This window comes from Vigna unguiculata, chromosome 3 (assembly GCF_037176805.1).
Source record: "Vigna unguiculata cultivar grain cowpea cultivar isolate G323 ecotype 2 chromosome 3, ASM3717680v1, whole genome shotgun sequence".
NCBI classification, from domain to species: domain Eukaryota; kingdom Viridiplantae; phylum Streptophyta; class Magnoliopsida; order Fabales; family Fabaceae; genus Vigna; species Vigna unguiculata.
The window spans coordinates 18,991,171-19,011,172 of record NC_140794.1 but is presented as its reverse complement, the minus strand read 5'-3'; the positions used below and the strand labels follow the sequence as shown (position 1 = coordinate 19,011,172).

The 20,002-nt window shown below is 33.3% G+C and overlaps 2 protein-coding genes and 1 pseudogene across 4 annotated transcripts; 2 read left to right on the top strand and 1 right to left on the bottom strand.

Moving 5' to 3' along the window:
- Positions 1 to 6,506: 6,506 nt before the first annotated feature.
- Positions 6,507 to 6,962, top strand: LOC114177245 (uncharacterized). The gene has a single exon (XM_028062519.2). The coding sequence runs from the start codon at positions 6,545 to 6,547 to the stop codon at positions 6,755 to 6,757; it is 213 nt and encodes a 70-aa protein (XP_027918320.1). The 5' UTR covers positions 6,507 to 6,544; the 3' UTR covers positions 6,758 to 6,962.
- Positions 6,963 to 14,581: 7,619 nt separating this feature from the next.
- On the top strand, positions 14,582 to 15,622 carry LOC146887555 (zinc finger BED domain-containing protein RICESLEEPER 1-like; annotated as a pseudogene).
- Positions 15,623 to 17,151: 1,529 nt separating this feature from the next.
- On the bottom strand, positions 17,152 to 19,694 carry LOC114178641 (uncharacterized). Of its 3 annotated transcripts, none has more exons than XM_028064657.2 (2): positions 18,804 to 19,687; positions 17,152 to 17,610 (listed from the first exon to the last, which is right to left on the bottom strand). In XM_028064657.2, the coding sequence occupies exons 1-2, from the start codon at positions 19,144 to 19,146 to the stop codon at positions 17,594 to 17,596; spliced, it is 360 nt and encodes a 119-aa protein (XP_027920458.1). In that variant the 5' UTR covers positions 19,147 to 19,687; the 3' UTR covers positions 17,152 to 17,593. The 3 variants fall into 3 exon arrangements, with proteins under 3 accessions (XP_027920458.1, XP_027920459.1, XP_085527834.1); XM_028064658.2 differs by having other exon boundaries at positions 17,152 to 17,541; positions 18,804 to 19,678; XM_085671708.1 differs by lacking the exon at positions 17,152 to 17,610 and adding an exon at positions 17,617 to 17,995 and having other exon boundaries at positions 18,804 to 19,694.
- Between the last annotated feature and the right edge of the window lie 308 nt (positions 19,695 to 20,002).

The window sequence follows — 20,002 nt, the reverse complement described above, 5'->3', positions numbered from 1 at the left end:
TTGGGTGTCAAACCCCCGCTAAGGAGCACTTTCAACACAATATTTAAAGGGTTTGCTAGAGAAGGCTCATCGGCATCTGCCAAGAAGCGGCACCATAGAGCGGTGTAGTTTGTTAACTTAGTGTCCAAGACCTTCAGGAGGAAGAGTATGCCTCTTATAACCTTCATGAATGCTAATTTCCAAGGTGTTGATCCTAAGCAAGATGACCCCATGTCATCATAGTGGAGATTGAGAACTTCGCTGTTGAAAAGATCTTAGTGGACCAAGGCAGTTCAATAGATATACTCTATTAAAAGACACCTAAGAAGTCATAATTGCTAGAGGAAGTTATGACCCCATATGACGAGCCCATATTCTGGGTGTAGGTATTAAGGGCAAAGTAGTGTAGGTTTCTTCTAGGCCTTGTATTAAGCGCCAAGTAGTGTAGGGTTTTTAAAAAAACAATCTTACTTTAGTAGGGAGCATCATATGCATCTACTTAAGTAACTCTTTGATGTTCAATCAAGCTATCTTAGGAAGAACATCCCACATGTGCCATATGACAAGCTCTTTAAAGGAGAGTTCTCTTACATAGGTAGTGGCCATGTGTCATTATCCTATTGGAGAGTCTTTTCATAAAGTAGCTTTTCACATGAAAACACATGAGTGGTATGTTTTGTGAGAGTGATGATTGACACATGTCAAAATCTCCTTCACCAAGATAACATTTTTAAGGATTCGGTGCATGCTAACATTCTAGGGTTTTAAACCATTTTGGAGACACCTTACTATATAAATAGAGGTGTCTCCCCCATGTATTTCTCACTTTGAGAATAATAATGTTATGCTGCCAACATTATTTTTGAGGCATACTTCTTCTCTTAGTCACTTGTTAGAGCATCTCAAGAGATCCCTTTAGCACCCTTTTCTCTAGAATTTGCCTAACCTCTCTTAGAGCTCCACAAACAACCTTCATCCCACCATTAAATCACCAAAATAGAGAGTCATTTTCTGTCAACACCAATCTTCCACGAATTAACCATCCATCATAGTCACCATTTCAAGCTTTGGTCCAACCTAGCTTGAGGAGAGACTATCATTAGGAAAGAAAAGAAGGTTGGCTGCTAAGGTCGAGGTTGAGAAGCTACTACAACGTTACAGAACATGTTGGCCAATGTTGTGTTGGTGAAGAAGGCCAATGAGAAGTGGTAGATGTGTGTAGATTACATGGACCTCAACAAGGCTTGCTTAAAGGACACCTACCTGTTACCTAGTAACTAGTAGATGGAGTTGTCGGCGATAACATGTTGAGCATTTTGGAAGCCTACTCGATATATAATCAGATTCCCATGGCTGAGGGAGATAAGCTGAAGATCACTTTCATCATGGTGGAGACAAACTATTATTACGAGGTCATGCACTTCGGCCTCAAGAACATTTGAGTAACATACTAGCGACTTATGGACAAGGTATTCAAGCACTTCATCGACAAGAGCATTATTGTGAACGTGGATGACATGGTGGTGACGTCCTCCAACTCCCTCTAGCATGCACAAGACTTATCTAATGCATTCTCGACTTTACGAGCATATAACCTACAACTTTATAAAAAAAGTGTGTATTCAGAGTCAACGGAGGCATGCTGACGCATAAAGGAATAAAAGCAAATCCTGAAAAAAATTTCAAGTCGTAATCGACATGAGATTTACAACGAATGTGAAGGAAGTGCATCGTCTTATTGGAAGGTTAACAACCATCTCATATTTCCTCCCAAGGTTAGTAGACCAGATTCGGTCGATGATAAAATTATTGACAAAATTCGCTAGGTTTCTTTGTGACAACCAGTGCCAAAGCAGATTTGAGTAGATCAGGCAAATTTTGATGTCTTCACTAATTCTACGAAAGCCGGATACAACTCGACCCTTATTGCTCTATATAGTAGCCACTGAATATGTCATCAATGCAACCCTTATTCAAGAAACTGATAACTAGCAGAATCTTGCATACTCCGTGATCATTATAACTCTTCAAGATTCATAAACCAAGTACCAGATGGTGGAGAAAGTGGCATTATTTCTTATCACAATGACAAAGACGTTGAGGCTTTACATCCAAAGCCACACTATAGTAGTTAAAATCGACTATCCAATACAAAAGATATTACAGAAGTTGGACCTAGCCGGAAGAATGTCGTCATGGTCTGTTGAGTTATCAGAATTCAATATTTAGTACGAGCTAAGGGGCCTGATAAAGGCATATGGTGAACCAAAAACCATTAGAGTAGACCTCTCTCACTTCTATGGAAAAGATGATGTAGAAACCTATCTAGATTGGGAAATGAAGATGGAGCAACATTTTGCTTGCCTCCAAGTCATTAAGGAGAGGAAAATGACCTTAACAACCCTAAGTTTTCAAGGTAATGCAATGTATTGGTGGACAACCCTAAAAATGGAGAGGAGAATCAACAGTCCTCGTCAAGTCTAATATGACCTTAAGAGTTCCCTTAGGAGGAGACACATTCCCTCCTACCATAAGGAGCTTATAGATAAGCTCCAAAGACTCCATCAAAACAACATGAGAGTTGAGGAATATAGACAAAAGAAAAGGAGTTGTACATGATAAGAGGTAGGATTAGATAGCATGAGGACACTACAATTTCAAGATTCCTTAGTGGCCTAATTCTTGAAATAAAAGATAGAATGGAGTTGTTGCCCTACCAAGATTTAAATGACTTGGTATAACTTTGTATTAACGTAGAACAAAAAATTTTGAGAATTTTTTTTTTAGAAATAATCACTATAGTTCTTATGTCAAGAAGGATTTGAAAAGGGAGGGTAAGCAAACTAATGAAGAACCCTCTAAGAGTTATGAAGAGAAAGAAACAGAAAAGACAAGGGAAAGGGATAACTACACACACTCGCACTAATGGAATAAAATGTTTCAAGTGTCTTGGTAGAGGTCACATAACATCTCAATGCCCCACCAAGAAAACCATGATTCTTATGAGTGTTGATATCTATAGTAGCCAAGATGAACAAAATGAGAGTGAGAGTAGGAGTGAAAAGTCCAATGAATCTTATATTGAAAATCTTTCCCTTGTGCTGGGGATCTTCTTATGATGAAAATAGTCATTAAAAATCAGCTTAGTCCACAGGCACTAACATAACAAGAGAATGTTTTCCATACAAGATGCAAAATTTTAGAAAACACTTGTTCTCTCATTTCGGATAGTAGATCGTGTTGTAATTATAGCAGGACTAGGTTGGTTGATAAATTAGCATTGATAGTCTTGCCTCATCCAAAACCTTATAAACTTCATTGGCTTAATGAAGTGGGATTTGACTATAAATCAACAAGTGAAGGAAAATTTCTCCTTTGGAAAATATGAAGACAGTGGTTTATGTGACATAGTATCAATGGAAGCATGCTCTATTGTATTGGGTAGGTCATGACAATTTGATAAGAAAACAATGCACAATGGTCTCACCAACGAGATTACCTTCACTCACAAGGAAAAGAAGTTTGTGCTTCATCATTTAGCACATCCACAAGTGTTTGAGGATAAAGTTCGATTGAAAAAGAGAAAGAGAGAGATGAGGAGAGAAAAAAGGATAAAAAAAGCCCTCAAACTCTCTAAAACCTAACTAAAGATGAATAAGAGGTTGGAAAGTGTGGTGTTCCTTTACTTGAGGTCATTCAAAAGGAGGACATTTTGACCAATAAACTCTTAAAAAGAGTTCTCCTAGTTGAACAACCTCAATACCTCCTTCTGTGTAAAGGAACACTCACATGCACTGCCACTTCTTTAGAGCCTAAGAAGTTATCTCCTGAATTGGAAAAGCTTTTGAAGATCTAGGAAGGCCCAAAAGAACTTCCACCTTTTAGGGGAATAAAGCATAAATAAACCTTGTGCCTAGGGTTGGCTTACCAAATAAACCAGCTTATAGGACTAACCCATAAAAGACTAAGGAAATAAAATCTCAAGTTCAAGATTTTCTAGAGAAGGGTTAGGTCCAAAAGAGTCTTAGCCCTTATGTTTTGTCTATCTTATTAGTATCTTAGAAAGATGGCAAGTGGAGAATGTGTTGTGACTTTAGAGCCATCAATAATGTTACCATTAAATATAGGCATCCAATTCCTAAACTTGATGTGATAAGTTGCATGGGTCCATTATATTTTCTAAAATTGATCTAACGAGTGGTTATCACCAAATAAGAATTAAAGAGGGTGATGAGTATAAAATTGCTTTTAAGACCAAGTTTGGATTATATGAGTTGTTGGTGATGCCTTTTGGCCTTACTAATACACCTAGCACATTCATGAGGCTCATCAATCATGTTCTTAGGGATTGCATAGGTAGATTTGTAGTAGTTCACTTTAATGATATTTTGGTGTATATTTGAAGTTTACATGAGCACATAGGACACTTGAAAGTTGTTCTCTCCACTTTAAGGGACAACCAACTTTTTGGATATGTAAACAAATGTACATTTTGTGTAAATAATGTGGTCTTTTTTAGATTTCATTGTCAATAAAAATGAGGTTCATATCGACCCCAAGGAAATCAAGACCATCCAAGAATGACCTATTCCTAAAAATAAAGGAGAGGTTAGGAGCTTTCATGGATTGGTAAGCTTTTATAGGAGATTTGTTTCTAACTAGTCTACTTTGGCTTCACCCCTTAATGAGTTGGTCAAGAAAGAAGTGTCTTTTATTTAGGGTGAAAAGCAAGAATCTGCATTCAAGCAACTCAAGGAAAAACTCACCAATGCACCCATTCTAGCATTACCTGATTTTTCAAGAACGTTTTAGCTAGAGTGTGATGCATTCAATGTAGGCATAAGTGCAATGTTGTTTTAGGGAGGTCACCCGATTGCTTACTTTAATGAAAAACTTCAAGGTGTCTCTCTCAACTACCCTACCTATGAGTTGTATGCATTAGTAAGAGCCATTCAAACTTAGGAACACTACCTAGTGTCCAAGGAGTTTGTTATTCACAATGACCATGAGTCACTCAAATATTTGAAGTGAAAACATAAGTTGAATAAGAGACATACAAAGTGGATGGATTTCTTAGAACAATTTCCTTATATGATAAAATACAATAAGGACAAAAGTAATGTTGACGCTCTATCTAGAAGGCACAACTTGTTTTCAAAATTGGGAACCCAAATTATTAGATTTGATCACATATATGATTTGTATGAACAAGACTCTGAGTTCTCTTCCATTTTTGCTAATTGTCAAAAGAAAGCACAAGGAGATTTCTATGTTTCCCAAGTTGTTTGTTCCTAGAAGGAAAATTTTGTGTGCTCCAGTCTTCTCATAAAAAAGTCCCAGTGAAAGAAACACATCAGGGGGGCTTATGGGCCATTTTTTAGGGAAAATTTTATTGGTCCCACATTAGAAAAGAAATCCAAAGACATTGTTATAGATGCATTGCATGTTTACAAGCTCAGTCTAGGACTATATATGCCCATGGTTTATACTCCTGTTTGCCTATTACTTCATCACCTTGGGAAGATATTAGCATGAATTTTATCCTTGGTCTATTCAAGACTGAAAGGGGATTTGATTTTATCTTTGTGGTAGTGGATCGTTTTAGTAAAATGACTCATTTCATACCATGTCACAAGGTAAATGATGCAAGCAATATAGCAAAACTATTCTTTAGAGATGTGGTCAAACTTCATAGGTTGCTTAAAACAATAATGTCTAATAGAGATACCAATTTCCTAAGTTACTTTTGGAAAACTCTTGGATGTAGGCTAGGAACTAAGATTAATTTTTCAACCCTCAAATAGGCAAACATGGTAGTTAATAAATCTCTCGGCAACATGCTAAGCACAATCCTAAATGATAGTTATTTTCTATTTGAAGAAAATGTAATCTATCCTTAATATTAGTAAATAAAGACGTAAAGAATCAAGAGGTTACACCACTTTTCAATTACTTTTTAGTAAAAAATAAACCAAATCACTTTTTATTTCACGCGTACGATAAATTTAAATTCACATGTTAAAACAAAAAAAGGCCGGTTAAGTTAGGTAATGGAATATGCATATATAAATTTCAATATATAAAATTTCACAATTTATTTCTCTTAAATTAACATCGAATATCTTTTTTGTCATTTTTAACAATAAAAGAAATCTTTCAAATGACAATAAATAACGTTTTACTAGAATATAAAATCGGATGAAAAAACAACAAAAATTTGATACTATTTAAAGGAATAGGAGAATTGTGACAGGCAGGTGATTGAAAAGCAAAATAGAGACTCTAAAAGAACGAAAAGATGAAAAAAACAACGATAGAATGAAGAGTGTGAAGAATCTTAAAGAAAACTTGTCCTTAAAGAAAAGCAACGCGGGATTGAAGATGCGGTGACAAGTTATGCTCTAGATTGCATCAAGCTGCAAGGCAATTGATGCTATGTTTTTGGTTTTAAAAAATGATACCTTTCTTGTTTGGTAGAATAGCCAAATGAGAATGATTGTTGAGTTTCCTATTTAAGAAGGGTAGATTGAGTTGATTGAAAAGTGAGATCGGGAGAGTTGTTGAGATGGCAGCAGATTGGGGTCCAGTGGTGATATCAGTGGTGCTGTTTGTGCTGTTAAGTCCAGGGTTACTGTTTCAGCTTCCAGCGAAGGGCAAAGTGGTGGCTTTTGGGAGCATGCAAACTAGTGGCCTTTCTATCTTAGTCCACACCATCATCTTCTTTGGACTCATCACCATCTTTCTACTTGCCATTGGTGTGCACATTTACTCTGGATAATCAATCATCCCCCTTCCATATCTTGTTTTCTTTTTCTCCTTTTTTACTCTGCTTTCATTCTTTTATCATCATGTAACCCTTAAGATGTGTGATCAAGGATTTATGCCTTAATTTAATCTTCTTTCATTTTATGTTCACCTATGTTTTAGTGTTGTAATGTGAATTCCAACCTTTAAATCGATTTGAGACAGAGGTTATAGTTAAAGTATTTGTTAGAAGTGGGATCTTATATTAAAACTGGAGTTTTAAGTCTAATTTAACCTCACAAAATCGACATTCCATTTATATATTATAAACTAACATCATCTTTAATTAATGTGAGACTTCTAACGATATTTGAAACAATTATAAACGTCGTCTAAGAATGAAAATGAAATATAAGTTCTAAACAAAACTTATTAATTTAAAACGAAATCAGTTTACAATAATTTAGAAATCATGATGAACTTTGTTTACCTACATTTTCTTTAATAAAAAAAACAATTTTAATTATGATAAATAAATATATTGTAATTGGAATAACTTTTACACATCATGTTTGAGTGAATATTATATGTCTTACGTAAGATTCTTCTAATTTGATATTAAATATTTTCAGATATTTTGTTGTAAAGCACATTCCTAGATATGGTTATATTTCAATTTCATCCCAAATAACTATATATTTTCAACTCTTGTTTTGTTTTGATTCAAAAAACTCAGACATATAATTGATTATGTGAAAATTCGAAATGTTAAAGATAAAGTTAAATTTTGGAAAGAGCTTGTCTTAGTGTTATTATGAAACATAGAGATATTGAGAGTTATTTTTTTAAACTTGAAAGATAATCTTGACTTAGAAGATATCAAATTAAGTTCATTCTTAAAATGAATATTCTATGAACAGTGTTTTTACCTGTAATGACAATAGTAAAAATAAAATTTATATCAAAATCATTGACATTCAAAAAGTCATATTCACACTAAACAAAAACACTCCATGAATATAATAAATACCATTATAATAAACATAAGTATGTATGGTAATGAAACATACTTATTTGAAAAAAAAAATTATTATGGCTGATTTGACTCCATGTTATAACTAACGACATTTGTGTTACCTTTGTGGTCATCAAAATGCCATTATGGTCGAAGTTATGATGAAAAAACAATGCAAAACGACAATCCACATAACCAAAACTCTAAAAAATATTGAAACTAAATGATACAAAAAAAGATGATAGTTTAGCAAAAAAATTTGACAAACTTTTGACAAATTACTTTTTTAAGTAAAAAAAATATTATAATTATTACTTTATTTTGATTAAAAAATAAAATATTTATTTATTTAATTCTATTTATAGAAATTTTATCAAAAGTTTGTTAAAAAAAATTGTCAAAAGATAATTTTCCATGATACAAAATACCTCATTAGACGAAAGCTCTAAAAAATTATGATGATAAGAAAGGACTAGATGACGACATCGTCTGTCATCTATCATTCTATACATCTACTATCTGTTGAGTGTTTTCTGATGATAAATAAAGGAAATTAAATAAGTTTTAACAGTATGTCTATAAATCAAGTTAAAAAAGTCTTTATGGATAATTTGTATTTGAGATTAAAGCTTTCAATATACATAAAGTCCTTTAAGGAAACAATCAGTGATCTTGTTCGATTAAAACTGAATATAATGTTTTCCTTAATAGATATTTATCTAACGTGGGAGAAAACAATGTTAAGATATTTCCTAAAATATACTTGATAAAAGATAATGATCAATAAGATTTTATATGATTATAACTCTTTATAACAAATAATCATCTTATCTTAAATTATAGAAACAAATCATTAGTGCTATAAATTTTCATATATAAGTATCCTTTATCTGTTGTTCATGTTATATCTCTACAATCTATTTGAAAAGTTTTCTTTAGAAGATACATTTCTGAACAATATCAAATAAATCAAGCATTCTTTGATCTCAAGATGAAATAAAAAGTTTCAAGTGAAGATATTACATAAATATATATTTTTTTTTTTGAGAAAGTATACACTGAAGATTCTATACCATATTGAAGACTCTAATACCTTAATCTGCAAGATCAAATGTTATTGTTTCAAAAGCTACAACGACCATGTGCCTTATGAACAAAACGAGAAAAAGAAATAGCAAGTGAGATTCAAAAGAAAAAGATACATCCTTGTGTGCTTTTAACATGTTAGAGATACATTGAGTTATCGTCTAGTTAGTATAAATTGTAACATCTCATCCAAATATTACGAATTTAAATAATAATAATAATAAAATAAGAAGTAAAGATAAAACATCATTTATTATAAATTCATTTCCCAAAAGTATGGAAAACTTAAAGCTTTATTACATTAAAGTATCTCAAAATCTCACTTCATAAACTCAATTACAAAGGACCATGTTTAAGTAATCCAAAAATTACAATTCTGTAAAATTCATAAAAATAATAACTCTGTAGAAAATTTCCCAAACTGGCCCACGCTCCAACTCTATGCCTCACCAGATCCACTTGTACCATCATCTGCTCCCGTGTACCGCGTACACGATCATCGTCAAACACAAGTAGATAGGGTGAGCTAGCAGTTAAACAAACATATATATAAAACATATATACATACAAACACACCAAAGGAATTTCATCCTTTGATTCCATATCACATAACCACCACCATGTCATCCATGGTCTACGTCTTTAGACGAATATCTCAAGATGTCTTGCTGCCACACCTACAAGCCACAACTTGTAGAGCACGTACGGGAACCTACTACAGACCATACTCTGTAACGCAGGTAGAGTTCCCAATACGAACATAGTTCGTAACATCCCAAGACTACAAAACTCGCCAGCCACTTACTAAGGAGGGCAATCTATTTGGACCCATCTGTACAATCCACAACTCGCACACTCACACCAGCAACACTTGCCAACCCGAGTGAAAACTCAAGAGTTCCTCGTGTTCATCCGTCATCCCAAGCCACAACTCATGAGATGCCATTCTGAGCCACATCTCAAGGAATGCCACGTGCTTAACCCCTATCCTGAGCCACAACTCAAGGAACACCAGCAAGCCAGCCTTCGAGATATCACCAAAGCCTTATAGACCACGCACATCCAAAGCAAGCAAAACTCAGTTTCTGCCTCTACAATATCGCCTGGCACTGCTCCTGAGCCGCTAGGCGAGATATGCTTCCAAACTGTCTGACGGGGGACACGTATCGCCAGGCGGCAAGCGCCTTTGATGCCATTGTTTCTGTAGTATCGCCTGGCGAGACGAGCCTCACTGCTAGGCGCCATGCGCTCTAGTAGCTTTTGCCTGACGGTTCAATTACCACCGCCTGGCGCTACACTAGTACTTGCGCATTACTAATTTTTAAGCATTCAAACAACTTACAACCTAAAACCTAGGCATCAAAGCCCATAGAAATTTCCACCAAGTGATTTTGTAAGTACTCACATGTTTATCTTTTTAACTATGTTTCACTTTCTATTCATATTTACCCATCCAATTGTACCAATATTAGACTCGCATAAGTTCATGTGGTTTTATTCCAAGTATGCCATCACCAAAATCATATTACCTGCACTTCAACCTTTCCCTCTATATAACCTCAATCTCCAACTAACCACCAATAATAGATTCATCACACTCAAGCTCATAAATATATCTCAAGTGCACTTAGCCAATTCTATTGAGACAATTCCCTTCTTACATTGCAATATGCCTAAGTCCAGCTATTTCCTGTTTACATTATAACACCTACTGCATTATCATGGTCGTCCCTTCCCAATAATATTCACAGAAATTCATACTACTAATTTACACATCTCATCACCAAAGACATTTTATCCAACTCCTCCTTCCAACTCCATAGATAACAATAACCTGATACACCAGAATCCCAAAACCATCAGTAATCCTTGTAGCCACGCAAAAATAAATATCTCTACGTTGCGCCTGGCGGCAGGCCTCGTGCCGCCAAGCGATGCATGTCATTCTGAAAAAAAATTTAGAATTTTGAGCACCTACAAGACCCTTCCAACAGTTCCCTAATGCAATTATTTGCCTATTTTCACAGTTCACACGTGAACATGATAACAGTGGTACAATATTCAACTTTAACTATAACCAATAACAATTCCAATACAGTTCAACCATAATTATACTCAATTCATCCAAACCCCCAATATGTCAACCCTAATATTCATACATAACCAATATCGCTTAATTTCCTTGCACCACACTGTAACTTCACAATTAATCCTCTCCTTTTAATCAATCTATGATTTAAACACCCTTTCCCCTCTAAGAGTTCTTCCTCTTTGATCGTCTCATTAAAGAACCGAGACCGTAGAAGTGATCTTGACGTAGGATCATCTCGAATTTGGGGTGGATTTGGGTCTTGAATGAAATTGGGTATGAACCCTAGAACGAATGGTTGAAAATTTGGAGGATGTTGATTTGGGAGTTTGCGTAACAAGAGGAATGCACGCCACTTGGAGGAGGTTCCAAGATAAATGACAAAGATTCGTTACTTTGAATCAGAGATTAAAAGATAATGACCTATGGTTATAAAGAGAACATCAAGACTTGAGAGAAAACTCACTTTTTCATAAAACTCAAATTTGAATACAAAGTGTTTCACAAGAGTTTATATATTATGGGCCAAAATACCAAAAAACCCAACACAACTAACGATCCGATAAGACCCAAACATAAACATTACAAAACAAAAATACAAAAAGAGTTCATATTTGACGATTTGAAGCTAATATGAGATCTCTTTGAAGGTTTTGGACATGATTCCATCAACTGCTCTAAAATCCCTATAACGGTCCTAGCCATGCCTCCATCATTGCCTTCGACGAGCTCTTTAATTTGTATCGATTAGTTTCTCCGTTCGTGTTAGTTTTCTACCTTTTTATTGGTCTAATATGTTTTGCCTTTTAATGTAGTCTTTCTTTTAGTTACATGTGTCATTTAAGTCATTTGTATGACTCTATGTGTAGATAGAGCATCATGTGGATGTAGAGACGTTTTGGTGTTTAGAGTTGTTCAAATTGGATAACAGATAAGGGAAGCTAATTACACTATTTTAAGTTATAGACATGTTGGAATTACTAATTGCATGGTTATACCATGATTTTCTTGAATGATTGAGATGTGCGATTAACTTTACTTATTGAATTGAGGGTTAAATCCTCATAATTTGCATGAAGGTTGTAGGATGAGGTTTTGAAATGTTGTTTGATTGACAATACAAAGGTGATAAATTGAGTTGATGAATGTTATGCATTGTAGTTGGTATGTTTTTGTATCTGGAATACTATTAGACTGAACTAGAATAACATAATTATGCATAATCAAGTTTTGCAGAATTATGCAGATTCGCTGGTCGAGGGGAAACTCGTTGAGCGAATCCAAAGTTAGTGAGTTTTTGACTTGGTAGTCGCTGAACGAGAATACACTTGCTAAGTGAATCCAAAGTCAGCGGCTTACTGGCTTAGGATTCGCTAGCCGAGTATCTACTCGTTGAGTGAATCCAAAGTCAAAGAGCTTACTGACTTTCTGAGTTCTAGTGATTCACTCGCTAGGCAAACGATCTTGTCGTTGAACGAATGGGCATTTGTGCACTTTTCACCTAGCGAATGGATGGCTTTGCTGAGCGAATGTACCAAAGTCTAGTAGTTATTCTATAATTAGTTTTGATGTTTTGTGAATGATTAAAGCTAATTCAAGGAGCAATAGTTGTGATACATAGTAGTGTATGCATTGGTAGTTGGATGTTATCTTAACACTCTAATAACCATTCAATTCTCAAGTAGAGAAGGATGAGGTATGTGGTGAGAGGAGCAAGAGGTCCTAATCTAGGGACTTTACCTTTGCCAAAGGCGTTAACAGACTAATCTTGTGTGTGGTAGGGTGAAACCCATTGGCAATAGCTTTGTAGAGTTGTAGAGGTCACCACAAGTGCACAACTTTCTATGATTCGATATTAATGCATGTATTCAGATAATTGAGTCTTGCTTGAGTCATTTTATATGGTATGCTTGGGTTTACAAATGATTATATGATTTATTAATAATGTGATGTAAATTGTAATTCTACTATATGAAAAACTCTTTTGCACATTAGTTTACCCTTCTTTCGTGTTTCTATTTGTGTTGTTTGTCTTTCTTTTGTGATGATCACTTCTTCGGTTTAGTGGAAGGTCTAAAGGAGCTGAAGTAAGTGATTAGTCTGTGTATAGAGCTAGAATTGGTTTTAGTTGGTTTGTATAAATGGTATATTTTTATAGTCCTATCTTTTGTAAGATTGTATTAATATATTTTATACACTGGATTATCTCTTTTAAACACTATATTGAAATATCATGTTTTATTAGTTTCAAGTTACTGAAATTAGGACGTTATATTTTGTATTTTTACATAATTTACTCAATAGTTTTTGTTTCGTTCATCATTTCTTTTACTATGAAGTCTATTATTTACATTTTTATACATTGTCTATATTATTTAAATTTAATTTTGATTAACTTAATCATAATATATTGGTTAGAATAATTATATACAATATATTTTATTCTATTTTAAATACACTCGTCCAAGCAATCAAAATATTATTATTTAATTTTATAAAATAAAATACTCATATTAAAGTGTAGTTATATTTTTATAAATTTAAATTAATATAATTAAAATTTTTAAAATATCGTGCGTTGGTTCAAAACCTGGTTTTATTCAAAAGAAAGTCTGTAAAACACTTCTTTAAATATGCATTTCATACAAGAGGTATAATTCAATGACTGGAGGAGGATCGTGCATGAAACATGATAAACTTTCCGATATTTTGACTCTTTTCATCATTTAATAAAAATAATAAAAATTTCTTGTCTCCTGCACACGTATATTTTTTTTTGTAAGTAAAACTTTTAAAATGAGTTATAACCCACAAGTCAATTTGACCACGAATTCAAGTTGAATTTGGTTGAAAAATAATTATAAATTTTAATATGAATCAAAAATAAACCTAATCTATTAAGAATCAAGCTCATTCAAGTTAAATATATGATAAACTATATTACTCACCAATCCACCAATAAGTTTTAAATATTAAATTAATATATATATATATATAATATTAAAAAAATAAAACTCTAAATCTAAATACTATTCTCTTTAATTCATTGCATTTTTCGTTCCCTCTTCTACTCTCGAACTGCTGCTTCTAGATTCTATATTATTTGTTTGTTCATTTTCACGGTTCTAACTTCTATCTATAATCTTCCTCCTTCACTCTCATTTTATAATTTATTTTGAGACATGATAAATATTCTTAATTGGCTAAAACCCCTTTGGAGAAAAACCTTCCTAGCGCGTTGGTTTCTATTTTTGTGGCCCCATGTTCGTTTCTATTTTTGTGTTCCCTGTTTCATAGTAAAAAAATACTATTGGAAAGCATGGTCAAATCAAATCCAATTAATCTGGCACTTAATAAAGTTATATATCTATATGTTAGAAAGATAAAAAAAAATATTTTAGATAACTTGACGAGAAATAAGTGGCAGCAGATGACAATTTGAAGAGGAAGCCACCATTATTTGTGTGAATATAAGCTTGAAAAGATAGGTAAACTTATTTGATTCACGCACTGGATTCGTTATCCAATATTTATTCTTTTATAACTTTAGATAGGTGAAATTGCATAGAAAAAGTATCAAGTATGCAAAATCATCGGAATTAAGAAAAATTGCATTTAAAGAATGTATTATTTAAGTGAGTAGTATTGATATCAAAGTAAGTTTGAAAATGGATGTTGCTACTAGATGGTATTCTACCTATCTTATGTTTGAGAGTGCAATTAGATATCGATGTGCCTTTGCAAGCTTAGCTATTTGTGACAGAAATTATGTTCATTGTCCATCAAATGATGAGTGGAAAAGGGTTGAAATAATGTGAGTTCTTAAAGTCATTTTATATAATGACTAATTTGATTCGGGTTCTTATCCAACTTCAAATCGTTACTTCATGCAAATTTGGAAAATTGAATGTTTGTTGCGGAAAAATGCAAAAAGTCATGATCCGATGATTAAAGATATGTGATTGAGTATGATGAACAAGTTTAGTAAATATTATGGCCACTATTGTGACATTCTTGCTATTGGGGCTATTCTTGATCCACGGATGAAGTTTGAAGCAACTTGGTTTTGTTATTCAAAGATTGATCATTCTACTTGTGAAGAAAATATTAATGTTTTAAAGGATAACATGTATAAATTGTTTCAAGAATATGTCAAATTAAATCCAAATGAGCCAAAGAGTTCAAGTTCTCAAGTTTCTCCTCCAACACAACTTGCTTCTTTTACGAATGATGAGCAAGTGATGGATGCATTTGAAGTGAGTTTTAAATTCTCAAATTTCTCCTTTAACACAACTTGCTTTATTTTATTTCTTACTTATGAATGACATATTAAATATTTTTCATATTTTCTTAGGAATATGTTGATTATTTGAGCCAATATGTTAATGACACTGGAAGGTCTCAATTGGATCTTTATTTACATGAAATGAATCTTGATCCAAATTTTTTTGATAAGTTGGATGTATTGAGCTATTGGAGGGATCGTCGAGATCATTATCTAAACTTGTCTAAGATGGCTTGTGACATGCTTAGCATTCCAATCACTATCATTGCTTGTTAGTGAATCTGCCTTTAGTCTGAGTTATTGTGTGCTAACCAAATATCGTTTTTCCATTCTTCCAGAGAATGTTGAGGCACTCATTTTAACACAAAATTGGTTGCATGATTTTGAACTAACATGTAACATTATTGTTAGTACTGTGAAATAAATTTAATTATTTATTACTTAGTCTTTTAATATTATTAGTTAACATTATTTTTTTCTTATTTTATTATAGATCAGAATAAAGAAGATGCTTCAAGAGTTTTAATACTATAGTTTAATAAGTGACAAGAATGATTTGATGTTAGATAGTAATTTGTATTTTTGTGATTTTGGTTTGTATTTGAAATTTAACATAATTTTGGATTGTATTGAAGTTTATTAGATTCTAATTAGAATTATAATTTAGTTTTTTTTGGGACTGAAAAAAAAAAGTTATGTTTTTTCTTAATTAAGTGAGTCATAGAGTCAATCCGTTTAACCCACCAACACGTGGTGAGTTGATTCGAATTCTAATTTTTTTAGCTCGCTAATGAGTGAATCGGATTGGGTTGACTCACTAAGTGATCAACCCGTGATGAACCAAATCGAATTGAGTAGAGTGACCCATTTTGACAACTATATGTGTAAGATGGTGATGTCCGCAAAATTTAAAGAATTATGGACAATGTTGGGTTATATTTTGTGATGTAATCTTGCCGAGGTAGGATAAATTCTCCAACCTAAATTTAACAAACTTGCATGTGTTTTTTTTTTCGGTCTTGATTTGGATCAAAGGTCACGTATTTAACGTGTAAAGTAATTTAAATTTCAATATTTGGTAAAGTAATTTATTTTAATTTATTGTTATTCTGAAATATATTTTTTTTGTTTATTAAGATTTAATAATATTTTTTATTTTAATTCTAATTTATATATTTTGTTTAAAGTATTTATAAAATATTTATTTTTGTGAATTATTTTCCTAAAATATGTTATGTGAAATAATTTATTCTATTGTATGATAAAATCATTTACAAATGTTTTACCTATTTTGTTTGTCCCTAAAAATCTCGTGTAAAATTTTGGAAAGAAGTGTGTTGAAGGAACAATTTTGGGGAAAAAAAAATTATAATTCTCTGTTGTTCGTAGGACACATGAAGTTTAATAAAACCTTTCTTATGTAAAGAAATCTGAGATTAATGATGGTGGGGTAATTTATCATTTGGATGGAATGATTGAATTGACTTGGAAGGATTTTAAAAACATTGTGTTAGATAAGAGGAAGAAATTGTTCGGTCAATTTTTTATGCAGTAATAGGGAAATTTGTAACTCTTAAGGGAAGCCAAAAGTACAATTTTATCTTTACAAAAAAGTGTGACCTTACGTAATGTGTAAAACTATGATTGTATATTAAATTCATTATTCATTTTCCTGCATTTCGACTTTTTACACAATCAAACACAAAATATTCACTTTATCAGTTTATTTACACAACATAAAATTACATCCATTTTATCTTTTATTATTCCCTTTATCGGTTCTGGCGTCCTTTTTTTCCTCCTCGCTGTAAACCAAATAAAAAATAACTTCCGTTTTCAAAAATAAAAAAAAAATACTTATCATTTTAGTTTATCGTAAATTTTAATCCAATAATGTACTCAAATTTCTAACTCCAATTCAATGAAGTCATTCTCAACTTTTTGTATAGAAGATTGTAGTAACAAGACAACCTTCTTTTCATGAGTCATCCATCATATCAAATTTTACAGTGTACATATACCACGTTTGGAAATGGAAAAGAAATGAATTTCAGAAGCCTCTACTTCAAAATTTACAAGGGTGAAAATAAGGACAAATAAAATAATTGACAGCAATAGGCAATAACAGGAAGAAAGTCCTCGATTCTTGATTCCTCAGAACTTGGCTGATTGTAATAAAAAGAGAAGCCATATCCACAAAGTTTAGTACTTTTCACAAAAGCCTGGTTCCAAAACTCCTGCTTCTGGTGAGAGAAGTTCGGTAATCTTCGTTGTCTGGCAGGGACAATAACCACGATCGCACTAGTCAACTCCATTATTTATCTTTTCACATAAGTTTCCACTCTGAAACACCAAAAACAGGCTCGTAACCCAACCAAAATGTGTGTGATACGATCTAAGAGATTAGCTGCGCTGTTAAGTCAAAATAAACAACAGAAATGGTGAATTCCATACAGGCTCATAATTAGAAATTGACAAGATATTGTGATTTGATTTATGCGAATTATGTATCATTGCCAAGCAATGGTAGAATTTGCCAACCTGGCCACAAAAAGGAAGAATTTGCTAACTTATCCAGCCTCAGCAACATTAATATACCTTCAATGTAATTTTTGTATATTATACTCCTTCACTGTTTTAAGAGAAAACCAATCTTGCAGATCCAACTTTTGATTGAAAAGGAATTTAACATTTCTTTTATTGGATTCTTTCCAAGGTCATACACATATAGACCGTCTATCTTATTCTCATAATTTCACTCTTCCAGGAGCTCCCAGATGCGATAAGGAAAACAACACTGACAAAGACCAAACCGGAACAAAAGAATTCAGGTAAGGAAAAAAAAGTTAAGAACAATTTCCTTGATGTACAGGAAACATAATGAGCTCGTGAAGAGTTTGTAATGCCTTTTTTAATGCATATATCACTGCACCCAATATTCAATTCAACTGTAATGCCTTTTTTTATACATATGAGGTTTACGACACTTGTTTCAATTATTAGGAAAATGATTGTTTTTCTTTTCAAAATTTCTTTTTACAATATTAAAAAAATCAGTTCGTCGGAAAAGTAAATCAAACTCGCAATCCTTCCAAACGCTGAACCAAAAGGTTAACCCGCCAAAACTAACCTAGTAATAGGAGTTTAATTAGTTTATGCAAGGTTTTAGGTTTAAACAAAATCTAATAGTTAGAGCAAAAGCAACCACTTCTCGACATCTCTAAGATCAGCAAAAGCAACCTACATCAACAACCATTTCTATACCTCAAAAATACGTATTTTTCTTCGTCCAAATTCAACGGTAAAAGCGGAAAATTCTAAAAATTTGAGGGATAAAAGGAGAAACGGACACAAAAAATAACTGGGAAGCTTCCTCTTGGGTCCCCACAGAATAGAACACAAACAAAAGAGATCAGACAACTAAAAAGATAAGTAAACAGTCCTATCCTGAATTATTGCCCAAATTACCTACGTTATCCAATACACACCATCATATCTGGAAAATACCTATCATCAATTCTTCTGATTCTACCGATAATAGATTTACAAACAGAACCTAAATTTCTGCAGCAAATAAATAAGTAACAAATGAGAGTTTTCCTTACCAGGAACATCCTTACGTGGCGAGGCAAAACAGAGAATGGAACGCCCCAGAACGGAGAGAGCGGAAACAATGGCAGCGACGTAGAACACCATCATCAATCCGAGAACCCACGGCATGAGCATAAACCCGATGAAAAAAGTCACCGATCCGCAGAGCATGAGAGCCACCGAAATCCCCAGAAGCAGCGATGCGAACCCTGCCGGCGTTATCTGAGCCCCCGCCGTTGAGCGCCTGGCCGGAGACTCCGGCATGAGCGGCGGAGAACGGAGGAGGTTGAAGACCAGAGCCGACAGCTCGCAGAACACCCTAGATTGCTGATCTTCCGGTCCTCTCATGGTGTTCATTTTCGATAAAAAAAAATTAAGGGAATTAGAAAAAAAAAACGCAATAATAAGAAGAAATTGGGATAGTGATTTAATCGAAATGAAAAATGGAATTTATAGAAAGGAGGGAGAGGAGAAATAAAACGTGATCGATGTAGTGTGATAAGGTTAGGTTAGGTTTGAAAGACAGAGGAAATTGGGATTTGCAGAGAGAAGTGAGAAAATTGTGGTGTATTTGGTTAGGGGATGTTGCAACTAATGAGACGTTGTCGTTTTATTTGTTGAGAGTGGTGTAATGAAGATGATTATGGTGAAAAAACAGAGGGAGGGTAAGGGAAAGTGATTAATGTATGCAGGGAAGAAACGAGAGAAGAGAGGTTGTTGCGTTGAAGGCAAAAGCTGTTGCGTTAAGTTTGGGTTTTGGTTTTGCACAAAGGGAAAGGGATGGGTCATAACATAATGGATGAATCATCAATATGCATATGCAGAAGAAGTTGACATAAAGGATTGGTACAAATGGAATTGCTTCTCATCAATGCACCAAATATTAGGAAGATAAGGGGGAGACTTTAGGCGGTATCTGTAATCTATAATACAATAATAACATTTCATTTTTGTCCTAAAAAACTATGCAAAGATCACAGACATGCATGACATCGTGACGTCGGTATTTCAGACTAGTCATCCATTTAAAAAAATAATTAGTCATATTACTTTCTTCTTTCTCTATTTAAAAATATTTGTAACTTTTCTTAAATTTAGATACAATTAATTAAAAACTAGTAATAGAAAATAAATTCAAATCAAAATTATATTCCAAATAAAATTACATAAAAAAATATGTGATAGACTAAAAACCAATCAACATAGGTTTATT